The sequence below is a fragment of the Lepisosteus oculatus genome, chromosome 6 (assembly GCF_040954835.1).
Source record: "Lepisosteus oculatus isolate fLepOcu1 chromosome 6, fLepOcu1.hap2, whole genome shotgun sequence".
In the NCBI taxonomy this organism is placed as follows: domain Eukaryota; kingdom Metazoa; phylum Chordata; class Actinopteri; order Semionotiformes; family Lepisosteidae; genus Lepisosteus; species Lepisosteus oculatus.
Genome location: NC_090701.1, coordinates 26,515,212 through 26,529,889, shown reverse-complemented (window position 1 = coordinate 26,529,889; position 14,678 = coordinate 26,515,212). Strand labels below are relative to the sequence as shown.

Below are 14,678 nucleotides of genomic sequence, written 5' to 3'. Positions count from 1 at the left end.
TGGAAATAAGAGAATAAAATGGATAGGTACCTAGTTGCAAAACCAGTAATTTAAGAAAACTGTGGACTTGCAATCATTATACCGCTATTCAGACAGGTAGCATAAATTTAGATAGGATAGCTATTTATTCTGCATATCAGGCTAAAATGTAGGAATCTAGAGCATGTATACATGATGGTGGAGGGCAATGCAGAAAAAAGCCTGTAAAAAATTATTCATTGTATAGTCAATGTGGGGAAGTGACAAAAAGACATAATTGCTTGGATGAATAGTGAAAGATAAAATTAAATCAAGTGATGGTAAGTGTTATGGAACATTGATCATATTAATATCCCAATCAACACAGAGAAACTGGCACCTGATTCATTTCTAAATGAACTTTAGAGACCACTTATTGGGTCTCCCACATTCAACTGCTACACAGTTCTATATAGTAAATATAGAAGTGTAACTGCTGTGCAATGATCCCACTGAGTTCAATGAAGAGAGTTTCATAGGTTCCAGTCAAGTTCAGTCAAATATTTACATTAAGTTATGTTGATTCCCATTCCCCACCTGTCTATCCTACCATGATTAATAGATGTATGGTGGGAGGAGCACATCCTGCACAACTGAAGGATCATGGGACAATTTAAAGTTCCTTTGAGCTGTCAAACTCATTTAAGCTGGAAAGGAAAGCTGTATAGTTCATTTATGATTTTTGTCTATATAAATCAAATCATGGGTGACATATTTGCAGTTTAACAGGGTAATCTCAAAACAAGCTAATGCTGTTGGCTATCAATTCAGATTCAGTTAAGCTGCTGAAGGAGTACTTTTTTCTTGTTTCGTGTACTAAAAGGATTTTTAAAAGTTTGTTCATTTGTAGCATTTTTATTTCCCAAAGCACTTCTCAGGTAGGGACACGAAGTGCAGCACCAACTGGTGACACCGGACTACTATTGTGCACCAGCAACCCCATTACCTGAACCGATAAGGAGAACCTGTAGGAAAATAAGATTGTACAAGCCTGGACCCGTGTTTAACAAGGTTGCCAGCCCCAACACTCAAAATGCTGTGAGGACTTAAACGATCAGGTGGTTAGAACCTTAGTTTAACATTTCAATTGAGGGACTACACTTCCTTCAGCAGTGTTCCTGATCACTATACTCCTCTAGTACAGAGAAGAGTGCCACCTACTGATCCAGCAACACCTCTTGCAACATCAACCTGGTTTTCCTTGAGGGTTCCCCAACCCAGTATTAACCAGGCCAATCTCTTGCAGCTTCTGCTGTCTGATGGGATCAGGCTACACAAGGTAACACTGTACTTAGCTGCTAGTGGACAGCAGGCAAAAAGAAAACTACTGAGGAGCTTAAAAGTGTGCTATAAGATGTTCTTATAAAGCATTTTGAAAGAAGATACGATTTGTAAAGTCTAGAAATTGATTATTTTTCACTTTTAACCTTGGTGACACATAAAATACCAAATAACTTAGAAAAGAATGACCAACGTCAAAATATATGGATAGAGAGAGACAAAGGAGTTCCTTATTTCCTTTGTATTTATTTAAATAAGTCAACTGAGAACGAATTCGGATCTGCAAAGTTTATTTTACATTCTCGTTAGACCACATGGCATTTTGCTGTGTAATCTGAGCGACCTTGTGTATAACACTTTAATTCCGCCCTTGTTTTGAATCCACGATTAAATACCCTGTGGTTTAGAGGTGTTTGTAACGCAAATAAAGTGGATTTTTTTTTCCATTCTGTAGACTTTTTCGAGTCTCAACCTGGCAGAGCTGGACAGGTGGCGCTCTAGGCCGCCACAGTCAACCAGCCAGGCTCAGTGCTGTTAACCCTCCACTGCAGCAGGGCACGCTGTAGTTTGTGGTTTCTCGGCACTGAAAAGAAAGCAGTTCAGAGACAAGGGAGGAGGAGAGAGAGAGGGAGGTGAGCCATAGACAACAACAAGGCGGAGCTGAGCGGGCAAGCGAGAGCCGGGACAGAGTTGCGCTGTATACACCAAACGCAGACCCGGGCGAAACGACAGGAAACCCCGGTGGACTACCAGCGGACGTATCTATGTGGCTACCAGGAGTCGGAAGCAGAAATATTTTATCATATTAAAAGGGTCTTAAGCTGATCCCCTTTTTGGACTGTGGCCCGCACTTTCCTTTGAGTGGCAGCCCGGCAGAAAGAGACACACAACCGGCGACACCTTCTGCCCACTCCCCCACCCCCCCGGCCTGGCGCAAGGAAAGAAAGAAGCAAGCACCGTTGCAGATATTTTTCCCAGTTTGCGCCAAAACAGCTGTGTGGATTGCATTTTGTGGTGTATTGTTTTCTCAGATAGATGTTGGCTTGCTCTGTACATTTCTTCCTTTGGACGACACAATAGCTCAAGCAGAGGACCCGCTCGATCATTCCACCGCACGGTGAGCGCGACCAGTAGGTCTCTGCGTGGGGAGGCGTTGCGCTTGGAGCCCGTTGGGACAAGAGGAAGAAAAGCGGCGCCTGGGATTTGAATCGGATCTGGAATGAATCTGTCGCCTTTTGTTTTGATATTAGACCTTGTGGAAAGAGCTCAGACTTCACGAAAGACACTGAGCTTTGTCAGTAAGGTGTCCAAAGCTAACTAGTTTAACATTTTTGTAAGAATTTTTAGCTTTAAAAAATCTTTTAAATAGGAATTTTTATTTTACCGTGCTTTTCTTTAATTTGGTACATAACACAAGATCGATTGATAAGTTTTTCTTAATTCAAAAGCAAATTGCAAATTGAAATCCCTGGATAATTGCAACATTTTGTTCCGAGACAAGTGGAGACAATATCGTGCTTTTCTCCTTTGTTTTCTGGATCTCGGCATCTTTTCGGTGGATCGACATAGCAGATCTTGGATTTTGTGGATTCCCCCTCCTCCCCCTTTCTCGGTCGTGCTGGATACAGTTTTGGTTCTCCCTCCTCCTCCTCCCCCACACTCCCTCGCTCTCCGATGCGGAGTGCCTGATCAGCCCCGGTGTCCTCTACCCAGCGGCTGTCGGAGATGCTGAAGTGTATGCCGTTGTGGCGCTGCAATCGCCACGTCGAGTCGGTGGACAAACGGCACTGCTCTCTGCAGACGGTGCCCGAGGAGATATACCGCTACAACCGGAGTCTAGAGGAGCTGCTTCTGGATGCCAACCAACTAAGAGAACTGCCTAAGGTAAGTCAGGGGCTGGTTTGAATGCCGGGCACCAGTGAGCGCCCCCCTGGTGTACCTGAGACCCGCCAGTGTCCTCGCAGTCAGCCCGGAGCAGGATTTCACCCGACGCACACGAGTGGGAAGCCGTGACCGTGTCATCACCTTCTCAGACAGGAATGGAAATGGAAAGTTCGGTAGTGTGTGATGAGAGCGGAAGGGTGACTTTTAGTTGTGGGGGGAAATCAAATAGATTGAAGCGAAGCAGTGCCACGACCACTTGCACTGTAGTTTACTGTAGTGCATGAAATCTGGAGTCTGAGTTCGCACTTTCGACTGCTTTGGCAAGAAGTTTGAACCCTCTTAATCCAAGGATGACCTTCCTTTGTTTTAGTTAGATTTCCTTTCAACTTTTTTTTTTCATTCCTGAGTGACATAGGTTGCAAAGTCAAGATTTCTAATTTACAGAATAAATGGTGTTGCTGGTGTGGTCAGTGTGTTGGTGGACTCCACAAGCCGGGATATTCTGTACGTGACAGGCTGGTTTATCTGGTGCTCGAGCTTATTCAGATTAATACGTTAATGTGAGTGGTGCTTTCGCCTATTATCTGTAAAGTACAGCATGTCCCTTCCATTTCTTCGAAACGAATGGAAAATTTAGAGAAGGAAGCAAAGTCTTTTAGGGGTGTGAAGTATGGTTCGTGAGGTTCAGAGCGATTGGCGTAACGCGTTCCTGTTCTTCGTTATTTACAAAACCATGGGGAAGGACCCATGTACACTCCTAGCTCTTTAACAGCATTCCAGGTAGAGGAAAGAGATAAATTGAAAAGGGAATTTACTCTGGACAGATGTCTCTGATTTTAAATGCACATAGCAGCCTCTGCACTTTCAGGTGTTTGTAAAAATTATATTATCATTTCTCGACTTTTCCCTTTAATTCCCCTGGAGATTTTAGTTGACATACTATGACATAGTGGCATAGTGTATTTCCCTAGGTTGAAGCACCCTGGTGACTTAAATCCCCACAGAGTTGCAGTTATTGTGTTTTTAATCCCCTGTACCCTTCTAAAGGCTCTGGACTCTACGGAACCCTGAGAAAGACCTCCACATTTACTCCACATGTCAGAGCTTCTCAGTGCCCTCAGTAGTATTTGTGAACACTGACTCAAACATGCTGCAACGTGAGTTGTAATTGGCTCAAGAGCAAAGTGGCTGAGGAAAGTCACCAAACTAGACCGACATTGACCAGGAGGGCTGCAGTGAAGCAGAGAAGGCTATGTGAACCATCATAGAAGTGTAGTGGTTTGAGAGATCCCTCCTTTGGATGAGATATGAACAAGGAGTGGGTCTGTAACTCTTTGGCGGAGAGCTGGTAAGGAGTGGTCATCTGAATTGTCAGGTATCCATCTCTCTGTGTAAGGCTGAGCAAAGCTCCTAAGCTGTGTTTCACTTCGCCCATTGAATTTCCGCAGGATCTGGTTTTCCACCTGTAATCAGATCTGTACTCTGTAATGACAAGAGCATGAAGACTGAATTAGTAAGGTTCATCTTCATTGTGCCAAACCTTTGCCTTTATAGCGCTGCCTTCTTTTAGCCCTGTTTTTGTCAGTTGTAATTGTATTGTTGATGGCTCTCAGGCCCAGTGGCAGGTACACTTCATGCCCAGAATGTCAGTGGCATCCCTAACCCTGACGTTGCCAGGCTGAGAGGGTGTCGGTGTAAGCTGGGGTTTGGGGCATCAGTCTGCCATTGTGTGAGGGATGTGCCGTGTGCTGGAGAAGGGCAACTTGTTTGGGTTTTGAACATTTTCACTTCAGGCTCCTGTTTTTTTCCCCAAAAAAATAATTGTAGAGGGGCCAGGCTGAGAATAAGTCACACATTTTCCTTTAACTGAAGTGTAGTTTCCAAGTATCGGCCAGAGTTGTTTATCACGGCTTCAGAGAAGGTGGGGGACATTTTGTAGTGGCGTAAAAGGCTCCAGAAGGCTGTCCATTAACAAAAGCTGTCAGAGGTATAGCGTATGAGGTGAGAAATGAACCCTTTAGCATGAATACCAGAGGGTGAGCGATGGCTGGAGACACACCAGGTCAAACCTTCCCTGTCTGCGAACTGTTTTCCCATGGTTAGTTTGCTGCAGTTAAGGTCAGTTTCGTTTCATGCAACAGGTGCTTAGCATTTACAGAATCACATGATGGAAAGTCAATTGTTTTGATCTCAAATTCAAGCGGCCTTCTCTTTCAGCTCGCACCCATCCTTGGGAGGGTGTTCTGTCCCCACCTCAATAAGGGGTCTCTGCTAAACCTGTTCTCGCAGGGCTCACATAAAGGATCTAAGAGATGAAAATAAATAATGCACAATCCTTTGAAGTGCTGCTTTAAAATGGCCGTGTCTGTGTGGCACAGTGGGTGTGATTTGAACGGTATCGAATGCAGGAGATTAGCAGACTTGGCAGAGACACTTGGATAACCTAGAGTCTAAAGGGCACTTCAACAGTAACGTCCGCGGCGTGTTAATAGAATCATTTGCTTCTGCTATGCCTGGACCGAACAGCACTTCTGCCTCTTTTAAATTCCCCACCATGAGCTGAGTTTTGCAAGCTCCGCTCTTCATCTCACGGTGGCTAGCGAGTCTCACGGGTGTTGTTTGCAGGTGTGTTTCCCTGGCAGCCAGAGCAAGTCAGGGGAGCAAATGTTAGTTTAAGGAAGAGTGAGGCAGAGCTTTTTAAACAAGGATGTAACATGAAGCGCACTGCTGTGCTTGAGAAGATCTGGTGCAGAGTGGACAGTAGAGTTTGTCTGTGTGTGCATTGTAACAAAAGTGAATTTTAGAGAGGAGCTTAGTCAAGAGTGTGGAGTGAAGTTCTGGCCAGATGTGCTCATGAACGTTAAAGAGTTGTAAAACAAAATCCTTTCTTGTGCTTACTTAGTGTGCTGATCTAATTTTTTACCTTTTGTTTTAATTTGAGATTATTTACTAATCAGGTGGCCATACATTGATGCAATTGCAAAGGTGGTGAAATCTTTTCTTCAGTGACACTAGGGAATGAAAGTGCTACAAGGCTGTGCATTGGGCTGTAGCTGATGAAGACACAGAAGGTGACTTAGCTCCTCAAGCGGCTTCTCGCCTTGTCCTACATGATTATCCTTCAAGCCCTGGTAACAGTGCCGTTTGAGAGACATTGTAAAGCTTTGGGAGTAGTGGGGTCTCAGCCTCCCAGAAACGTTGACAACCACTGGACAGTTTGTCTCTCCTTATAAAAAGGCAACAGGACGCAGGCTGTACTCTGTAGAGTACAATGGAAGCATTTGTGTAATAATGTAAGTCTGGTCTACCTTGCTGGTAATTGATGGTCCCCCTGTATTGCAAGTTGAGTTCTGAACTGGTTTGGTTTATGATTATTTCCAGGTTTTCCACCTTTGTTAACACGGAAGTAATAGTCACTTCTGACCCCAGCTATGGAATTTCAGTATTTTATTGGTATCATTTGACTTCTCAGTGAAATTTAAAACCAGAAAAATTCTAGTCTTCATGATAAATTAAGTAATATTGACTGATAAAGTAATCAATTAATACTTTCAAGTGATAGGAGGTGCAGAAGTGGGAATACCCTCTGCCACTCCAGAGCTAGGTGTGAGCAGGGGCAGTGGTATAGAGCACACGGGCCCTAGGGAGAGGCTTTTCCTGTCTCCTGCTTCTGGGATGGGGGGCCTACAGTGTGTGCTCAGGTTGCCATGGAAACGTGTGGTGTAGAATTGATCATGGCGAAAAAGAACGGCATGAGAGATTGTGTATTGTTGGCATCCAAACTGGGTGTTAATTCAAGGGTGGTGTATCTTGAAATCTCCAGTTTCATTTCTGCAGTGAATGCAAAAAAAAAAATTTAACCACAAAACAGTCCTTTCAGGGCTAAATAAGGACTAGTGGAGAAGTATTTATATATACGTTTCCTGGAATAGTTAGCTGGCATCTACTGCCTCCGTAAAAAAAAGACAGACCAGGCACAGAGCACAGACAGGACATGTGATGTAGATGACACCGTAGCCAGGGAGGTACATCAGCAGTGAGGTGTATCAGTGGGAGGATCTCCCATCTGCTCAGACTGGCTGCCCAGGGCATTTATCGAAAAGAGTAGGGGTGTAACCCTGGCGTCCTGGCCAAATTTCCCATTGGCCCTTACCAATCATGGCCTCCTAATAATCTCCATCTATGAATTGGCTTCATTACTCTGCTCTCCTCCCCGCTGAAAGCTGATGTGTGGTGAGCGTTCTGGCGCACTATGGCTGCCGTCGCATCATCCAGGTGGATGTTGCACATTGGTGGTGGTGGAGGGGAGTCCCCATTACCTGTAAAGCACTTTGAGTGGAGTGTCCAGAAAAGCGCCATAAGTGTATGCAATTATTATTATTATTATTATTATTATTATTAGTATTATTACTGTCCTGCCCTTAAATCCATACAGCTCAAATTCAGAAAACCCACCACTGACTGAAGTCAGGAAAGTCCTATAATCACGGGCATGAAACAATACCATCAGATGGCAAGATTGGCTCACATGGAAAAAGAGGAAATGCAGTCATGAGTCAATAAGTTGCTCAGCCAATGGTTACAGTGTGGTCAGCATTCTATCACAACACAGCGCTGTGACTTTAAAAAGCATCATGACACCACAATACCCAGAAACACTTGTACACCCTCTGTGGCTAAGGATCTGCACTTGTGACTGGATGGTTGCCAGTTCAAATCCCACGGCTGGCAGAGGAATCCTACTCCCTGAGCAAGGCCCTTAACCCCAACTGCTCCAGGGGTGCTGTACAATGGCTGATCCTGCACTTGGACCCCAAGCTTCTCTCCCTGTCTGTGTGTCTCATGGACAGCAAATTGGGGTATGTGAAAAGACAAATTCCTAATTTGTATTGTATATGGCCAATAAAGTGATCCTACAACTTCTCCCTTCTCACAGTTCTCGCTGTCTCAGCTCTTGTCATGCCTCCAGGGCAACAGGGATAATACAACATTCACAATTAAAAACCAGCAAACACCTCTCACAAAAGCTGCCCCCAAGAGAGCCGCGTCGCCCTATCTGCCTTTGGCACAGACCACAGAGCCTGCAGGTCTGGCAGCACACAGGACCCTTCAGCACCATCACTCAAAACCACAGAGCAAGCAACTGGGACACAAGCTGCAGCTCTTCTCCAAGAGGCAATGCTGCTCTCCTTCTCAAGTCAAAATCTTTTCAAATGGAGACATTTTTCTGTCTTTGGGGGCTACACACATTTATTTGACCTTGAGTATGTACATAGGACATATGCCATACAAAAAACACCTGTGTATAGAAACAAAGACAGATTGGGCAAATGGACAGAAGGAATCCGAAAACACAATATATAGCTGGACAATGGAGGACACAGGTATTTAATTTACTTCCTGTCTTGTCATGACAATACCATACAAATGCATCTTCTAATGCTTTGAAACCACAGAAAGAGTTGACAGAGCCTCCTGATGCCAAGAGCCACACTACTACGTTACACTTCTGTTAAAGATGTTTAATCCAGGCGAGAAGGAAGCTGAAAGAGAAGGAATAAATTTGCAGTGTAGTATGGAAACAAAAAAATAAAAGGAAAGACTTGTGACTGACATTCTTCTCATTTCACAGGTACAAATGACCTTTTGTGGTATATAATTGTCAAACTGTGGTACATAATTGTTTTAAGAGACTGGGAAAAGGCAGAAGTTTGAGTGAGTGGGGCCCTGTCTACTCACCCTGTTTACTGAGAACTCTGCATTCTGGTTTAATATTTGATTAACTCATTTTCCTTCTCCTGCCAAATTGGTAATGGCTAAAGGACTGTGCCAATTTGAATGAACCACTTAGGAGTTAAACAAAGACCCTGTTTAGCAAACATGTTACAATGAGAAACGAGCAGGTGCTCCAGACCCTGCTCCTCTGCGTACGCTGTTAAGGATGAACTAGAGGTCTCCAACACCTGCCTTCAGTCTGATGACCTATAAAAAACATGTTTTACATAACTTGCATACACTTGTGATTCAGTTGCTCAGCTTTTTTTCTGATCTGGTTGTGGGTCCTTTGTGGAAAGTTTTTTGTTTAACGCTTAGATGAACTAATCTATTTCAATAAAACAACCAGACTGTGTGGTGGGATTCTAAACGCACTTGAACTCATGTTCCATCATGGTCTTTGTAGAGTTATTTATACACGATTTAGACCTTTTCACGTCTGAATAGTTTGGATTTATTGGGGATCGGAGGGTACGAGCTGACTGTTAGCAGATATCACTAGAGAGCTCAGGGGAGCATAATGAAATTTATCACCCTTCCCAACAATCTGTCAGAGGTACTTCCAGTCCTTTTGAAAAAGTCCAGAAGGGAAACGGTAAATAAGCAGTGAAGTGCTGTGCTGATAGTTATTCTGTCTGTATGGGTCCTATTCTCTTAACTCTTCAGCCTGCCAGTTTCTCTGCACTTCCAGTAAATGTCACTGAACAGGCAGCTCAGGAACCTTGAAGATTTTCTGAATCTTCTCCTTTCTAGTGGCATTTTAAAGACTCTAGGTGTGTCTGCATGTGTATTCTCAAAGGCTTTTTGATGGTTGCAGTGGTTCCCACTGAGCAGTTCACATTTGTTTAATCTCCTCCTGGAAAAGCAGGATTGTTCACTATTGGATCCTCTTACTCCTGGTGGTTGTACACTCCCTATCCAGGCTCTTATCCCTTAAGGCTGTCTTGCGTCCTGTAAGGAAATTCACTGGAACTGCCACTTTGAAGCTGCATCAACTTACAAATGAAAGAACGTGTAACAAATTGCCAAGATGAAAATGGATTACACGTAAACGGCAGCCTGAGTGAGCGGTTTTGGCCCTGTGGCCTGTGACAGGTCTGAAGGGGACAGGTATGAGCCAGGCTGATATCTGTGCAAAGGCCATGCAAGGTCTATGGGGATAGCCTTGCTTTTAAGGGTGTGTTTATTTTAATACGGCAGTGGGGGTATGAAGTGGTTACAGGATGTGGAAGAAAAACGTAGGGAGTAAAGAAGCAGAGAAATATCCGGTAGGAAAAGAAAGCTGTCAGGAATTATTTATTAGCGGAGAGGCTGGTAGTGGTTACTGGTAGTGTGCTCTCTGTTTGATGTGTACTAGTGCCATGGGGTCAAGAGGGAGGCTCCTTCTTTAGCAGGCCCGGGGGCCTGGGCATGAGAACAGGCTCCCATGGATTCATCCTCAGTTAGGAGAAACTGGAAGGTAAATAGAGAGTCCCGCAGCACAGGCTGGGAGCTTTGTTTCTAGGCAGAGGCTGCAGTGAAGACTGAGGGCAGAGCAGCTGGAGTGAAAGAGGGCAGTGATCCGCAGTGTTCATCTGTGCCCTCCGATGGGCCACACAGTCTGAGCAGGCCCTTCAGAGTAGAGGCTTCCTCCAGAGAAAACAGCATAGCGCTCTTTCAGCTTGTTGCATCGGGACGATTTGTATGTACATGCATTTGTGGGTAGCAGATTTCAGATGACAGAAAGATTGTTCAGGTTTTGAAAGTTGGAAAGAGGCTGTGGTGGGAGGAAAAGAAAGCTCTCGTGGAAATGCAGAGCTAAAATCCATTTAAAAAGTGCCCTGAAAAGTGTATGCAAGTAAAGACATTGGCAGGAGGTGGCTGAGTGCAGTCTGTTCGAGGAAGTTCTGGTACATCCAGCATGAACATAACCGTGTCAGGACAGTGCAACTTCTCACACAATGTCTCAGTGCCCTTTGCCACACAGCCCCAAAATAAATGGGGTGCAGTCAGTGCAGTACTGAATCCTCAGGGGTGGTAGAGGGTGCTGGGTTCATGTGGAGGTGACCCTGGAGTTGTGGTGATCCAGTTATCTAAATTCTCCAGAAGCAAGATGGCACGATGACTTGTCCGATACTTTCGTTTTGAAAATGGACAGTGTTGCTCCACTTAAGCTCCTTTTCATTCGTTTTCTGCATCAGTTCTTTTTTATAAAGAGGTCCTCTTTGCCCTTAGCAAAAACAAAAACATGCACTTCTATTGCGGAACATATACAGTTTCAAAATGCCCATGCGGTTATGTCTTCGCAGGATTTAAAATGGACACAATGGCTATATTCAGCGATTATATACTATATATTATATATACTGAAAGATCTGCATAATTTTCTATCACAGAATGGTTAGGGGTCGCTAAGGTCTTACGGCACTGCACATTACCAGGAGTTCTGAGCTATTTTAGCTTTGTTAAGCAGATTTGAGCCAGGTCCTGCAGTGCCATGTAACCAGAGGAACTTTCGATCTGGATGAAAAGAGATTGGATTGAGGTACTCATGCGGGACAAAGGATCCTATCAGCACTTAACAGAGAGTGTAAGTTGGAGCCTGTCAGCAAGGGGAATGATGTAGAACAGTGGTTCTAAAACCATGGTATGTGTACCACTGATGGTACGCAGAGCGCCTCCAGGTGTATCACCTGAAGTATTGAAAGTCCAGATAACCCTGGAAATTTGTTGTGTGCGCTGAAAAGTTGGGAATTCAAAATTGAATAATTAAAAATTATGTACATTTTTCATCTGTTATTTACTTAATCGATTTCAGAAAGATTGAGATGGGTTTCATATTTTCTAGTTTAACAAAATTAGTTTGTGTCAAATACACAGCCTATGTACTTAGCTACATTGATACAGCACGCTAATGAGTGTCCGTACTCCTCTTTCAGCTTTCAAAGACACAGCTTAGCGCCACATTTGCCAACAAAACAAGTGATCGAAAATAAATACCTCGCAAAAATCAAGTATTATGTCATGGCTGAAAGGAATAGATGCCAAGAATACTGATGCCAGCTCCGATAGATCACGCACACCCATTAAGAATGAGGAGGATTATACATCGGCCACTAGGATAACCCTATTTGAACATAAAAAAAAGAGGACACCCTGATTAACTTTCCTATTGCCTTATCTGGGAAGGGGGTGGGGATGGAGAGGCTTTTCAAAATGTCCCACGTTTTATGGTCATTGGTAAAGTAAGTGTGATGATGATTAAATGTGTGAAATGCATAAGTCCACTCTGCTGCAATAATAGCATTACAAAATCTGTTAATTTGGTTGACAAACCCTCACCTTGAATTGCCTTTTTGTGTTTGGGTCAACATGAGCTTGCAAGTCAAGTACATCTTTATTTGCCACGGAGATAAAAGTACCAGGCTTACATACCAAACATTCAGCTTCCCAGTCTTCTCTGCCACTTAGAAAATACGGAAATTAATTTTTTTGTTCTGCTGTGAATTTACACTTTTGCATTGGCATTGCGTTTGAGGGTAGGAAAATGATAAACAAAATAGGGAGCCTTTCGAGGAATGTTTCTGCACTGCAGTTTTGCTCTTTCATTACATAATCATACACGTACAGGACGAAAACTGAATGAGGACGTAGGTTGTGTGAAGCGAAAAAGAGAAGTTAAGAAATTCTCTCTCTCTTTCTAACTATCTTTAAAACTTTTGTTAATTATTCTTCATGGTGAAAATAATTGGGTCAAAATCCCAGACATTTTTGGATATTTGGAAATTCTCCCTGGACGGAGATATAAGGATCAAAATTGAGGACATGTCTGGGAAAATCCGGATGTATGGTAACCCTATTGGCCCCCTGACACTAGCTCTTCTTCTGTACCCAACACTGACAGCACTGCTAGTGTTAGCAAGCGTTGGAAAACGACTACGAGGCAATACGATCCAAATTAACTAAATCCTCAGTGGTATTTTTATTATATGTGTTTATGAGTGTGTGCTCCTGTTGGTCATTGAGATTTTCTGGGTTCCTATCAGAAGATGATTAGTACGTGGTACTTGGATGCTTTGGTTTGATCAGTGGTGGTACTTGGTCCACAAAGTTTGAGAACCACTGATATAGAACAACAGAAGGGTCGGTCGGTTTGGGTTTCTACATCCCCTTCCATCTGGGAAACCTGGAAAATGGCCCTCGGGTTTTTAGTGTTGAAAATTAGGGAAGACGTATGCATGGGAAAACTCACAGACTAGATCACTATTTTCAATACTGTGTACTCACACAGCTCTGACTCTTACCTCCCCACCTCCTTATTTCATTAAATTTTCCACATACAAGAGTGGACCCACGTCTTCCTCCGCTGAGGACGTCCACAGGGTTGACTTTCAGTGTTTCTGAGGATTGTGAATACGTGTATCAGGGCATTACCATTTTATTGTGCAGTATCATGTGCAAGTGTGTGCTTCCTCATGCCAGCTGTGATGGCTAGATGGTTCGATGTTCTTAATTGTGTGAGACTTTGCATGTCAGTTGCTTCGGAGTCTGGTCCGAGTACCAGACACATCGATGTGGAGAGGTGGGAGACACAGCTGTTCCAAGTCCCAGACACTTAAGGGCTCCCCAGTTTTCTTCACCCTTAGAACGTGAATTTTCCCTCCCTGTCCTTTTCAGTGATATGCAAGACTGCTTTCACTTACTCACTGCATCATTTATTGTTCTGTGTTTTCAAGCTCAGGCTGTTCTGCACAAACGTTCCCCTTCTTCCCTTTCATAAAGACAACGCAGCAAGCTTAAACTTAGAGTAATGTGTGTAACTGGAAGCTGAGCTACGTTATCAGCAGGGGAAACATTTTCGTTCTTGGGATGCTTGGGGAAACAGTGTTGTAGGCAGCTTTGGTTTGGAGGTCCACTGGGGTGTCTCAGATATCAGAGATGGGAGAATGTGGCCCCCTTGGCAGTAGAGGGGGGTGTGGGGGGCTAAAATAATGCTGAAGGAAACAAGAGGTACTCACTGAGAGGGGAAAAAAAGTTCACTTGTAGCAGCTTCTTTTAAATAAATAAAAACTTGTGCTGCTTTCATTAGTTAAAACTAGCTGTAATATTACCACAAGGAATCTTTGTGTAGGCCTAAACAGTAATGAAGTCCACCGTGATCAGGACATTGCAGCATTTATGCATTTTATCTAAGTTGTTGGTAAAAGGAAGAGTGACACAAACTGAAGAATACATTTGTATGAAAGATTGCGGGTAGTGTGTTGTGAACTGGTTGTGAACATGTAGTATGGTATTTGACGAGAACAGTGAGTGCACTGCTGAGGGGGTACCCACATTCTTGGAAGTCTTGCCTGCTGTCTTGGTTCGTTTTTCCAGTTGTCAAGCAGGCCAGTGTGCTCCATCGCCTATTTGTGCTGAGCAGAAATATAAAAAAAGCGTTCAGGAGCAGAATTGATGTGAATTAGTACAGATTACATTAAATAGAAGACTACACATAACACTCAATGTAACTTACACAAATGTAAAATATTTTGATAGCTTAAAGTTTTGCAAGTTTAAGGTATTTTGTATACTTTCGTTTATTTTGTAGTTCTCTTAATTTTGTAGTTTTGTTGATTTTCTGCAGATATTTATTATGCAGATATACAGATTTTTTGCAGATATTTATTATGATCCTATTATGTTAAATGCTGCAGGGTCCAGTGAAATAATCTGAATATGATAAATGCGTCTGTGCATAG

General features: G+C 43.4%; 1 protein-coding gene across 22 annotated transcripts in view; it reads left to right on the top strand.

The window, feature by feature from the left end:
* The first annotated feature begins 1,921 nt into the window (after positions 1 to 1,921).
* scrib (scribble planar cell polarity protein) overlaps positions 1,922 to 14,678 on the top strand; it is a 124,651-nt gene continuing 111,894 nt past the window's right edge. For 17 of the 22 annotated variants that reach the window (XM_015354395.2, XM_015354388.2, XM_015354387.2 and 14 more), the window contains exon 1: positions 1,923 to 3,183. In XM_015354395.2, the coding sequence (XP_015209881.2) occupies positions 3,025 to 3,183 (159 nt within the window). In that variant the 5' untranslated portion in view covers positions 1,923 to 3,024. Of the gene's footprint in view, positions 3,184 to 14,678 lie in introns of all 22 variants that reach the window. The other 5 variants (XM_015354398.2, XM_015354393.2, XM_015354390.2 and 2 more) reach the window with 1 other exon arrangement.